At 35.9% G+C, this 2,153-nt stretch overlaps 1 protein-coding gene across 1 annotated transcript in view; it reads left to right on the top strand.

Annotated features, from left to right (window-relative positions):
- Positions 1-1,924, top strand: part of LOC107663072 (serine/threonine-protein kinase 11-interacting protein-like) — a 47,993-nt gene extending 46,069 nt beyond the window's left edge. Inside the window, exons 22-23 of the mRNA XM_016453224.1 lie at positions 543-751; positions 895-1,924. Of these exons, the coding sequence (XP_016308710.1) occupies positions 543-751; positions 895-1,023 (338 nt within the window). The 3' untranslated portion in view covers positions 1,024-1,924. The remainder of the gene's footprint in view (positions 1-542; positions 752-894) is intronic.
- Positions 1,925-2,153: the final 229 nt, after the last annotated feature.

Raw genomic sequence — 2,153 nt, 5'->3', positions numbered from 1 at the left:
AAAGAGTTAATATGCCCTATTTATATGCATTGAACAGTGTTTATATGTAAATAAAAGTCTAAATTAAATCTGATTATCATAGAAAGCAATCGTGGCTCTTCAGAAAAAATGGATTAAGCTGCTCGATTCATAAGGTTTTCTTTTACAATGTCTTTTTGAACTTTTTGAAGTTTAGTTTGAATGGAGGGACAGAAATTTCTTAGGTTTCATTAAAAATATCTTCATTTGTGTTTTGAAGATGAACAAAAGTTAAATGGGTTTGGAACGGTGAGTAAATCATGACAGCATTTTCATTTTTGGGTGAACTATCCCTTTACAACAACAAAAAAAAAGGAAAGTGGCAGAGCCCGTAATGCAACTGGTATCAACATCAGAATGGCTTTCAGCTGATATGGTGACAACTGGGAGGCTTCAAAAGATTTACAAGTGATCCAGAGATGGTCATTTTCTTGCTCAAATCTTCAAAGACTCAAGCTTTAAATAAGTGTTGGTGTTGCAAAAAGGGGGGAAATTTTACAGGGTCTTCCTTTCTTTTTTCTTAGATGGCTCTTTGGTCTCTGTGAGTGTACTAGCCACCAAAGAAATGCTTTTTCTCCTTGATGAAGACCACCAATGGAGCAAGAGCCAACCTGAGGGCCAAATGAACAGTGGGAAAGTGACCGTTCAGGAAACTCAGCCAATCAGTAGCGTCAGTTCCATTAATCTGTTCTCATCACATCCATGCCAGGTGGACCTAAAACTTTATGATGAGGTGTGTGGGTACATCTTTACATGTTCTCACCTAAACCACAAAGAAACCAAGAGCAGTTCTCTGAAGGATGTAACAGGTAAACATATAGCTACTATATGCATAAAATAAATGGAGATTTTTGCGGTTTGTTTTGTTTTTGACAGATGGCCAAGAAAGAAAAGGCTTGGTCTTTACATGCTGAAGATGAAGAGCTGGTACAAGACCTGGTGAACTGGATCACAAATCAGTGGGAAACCATGTTTGGGGTCAAACTGGCTACTATCAAGCAGTAACCATTAGCCTCAGTGTTAAGGAAAAGCACCTACCTTGCATCATGAAGATTCCTGCCCCAACCTGCTTTTAATCTGTATTACTGTCTTGGTGTAAATGTGGACTGTTTGTCTTTTTGTCTCCATATAAGACCCAAATTCCATTATTATCTTCTCTTGGTTGTGCTAATATCTCCTCTATATACAAATTGTGCAGTAACAAAGCTGTGCAGAGTGCCTTTTTGGCTTTGTCACCAACCAACACCAACACACCTTATAATACATAACTATGCATGCGCACACACTTTATTTGTAAATAGGTTTCTGTAGATGATATGAATGTGGAATTGAAGGTATATTTGTATCTCAGGGTGAAAAGCCTTTCAATGTGCTCTCAGAAAGGTTCATAATTGGGTTATGCAGATCACAGGAGAATAAAAGGTTTACTTGAGTGTTGGTGGTGTAAATGCAATGTTAAGACACGTTACTGAACTTAAATACCATCTCACTCTTTGAAACTTTGTTGAAGATATTTATGAACTGTATAGGTACACGATTCTCCATTAATGAATTTGGACTTGAAGTGTTTTGTGTGTTTATTTGTTTTATAAGAAATCTAGCTCATAAATGTAAAGTGTAACTGTTGTTGTCTTCCAGGCACATACAGAGCGGGGGGGGGACTCAAATAGCTATGAATAGAAAATTTAGTACAACCACATTTGCAGTTTTGTGCCAAGTCGTTTGTGTCACTCGGATGTTCTGCACTTTTATGTCTTTATAATTGCTTGAAAAATAGTGAAATGGCTTTGTTTTATAAGTACACGTTGTTAAAGTTGAAAGCACATGGTCAGTAATCGTAAAATGTATTTCATGTGTATTTATTCATCTTTGTACTGATCTCCAGTAGGGAATAATAATAACTTTTATTTTTGTAAACAATAAACTCTTTAAATATTACACAGCTTTTCATTATGTCCAATAGATTGCAGAGGGAGAGATAGATCTAAGAATGATTGTTGCACATAATTGAATTAGTAATTCTTTTTTTGGTAAGTTTCAAATTATTCCACTGTGAAAACAAGTCATTCATTTTCTGCTGCATTTCTGTTCTGTTCTTTTTCATTCTCCAAAGATTACTTCAGTATGAGCTCACT

The sequence above is a fragment of the Sinocyclocheilus anshuiensis genome, unplaced genomic scaffold (genome assembly GCF_001515605.1).
Source record: "Sinocyclocheilus anshuiensis isolate Anshui unplaced genomic scaffold, SAMN03320099.WGS_v1.1 scaffold2233, whole genome shotgun sequence".
NCBI classification, from domain to species: Eukaryota; Metazoa; Chordata; class Actinopteri; order Cypriniformes; family Cyprinidae; genus Sinocyclocheilus; species Sinocyclocheilus anshuiensis.
This window is presented reverse-complemented; position numbering and strand designations above follow the sequence as displayed.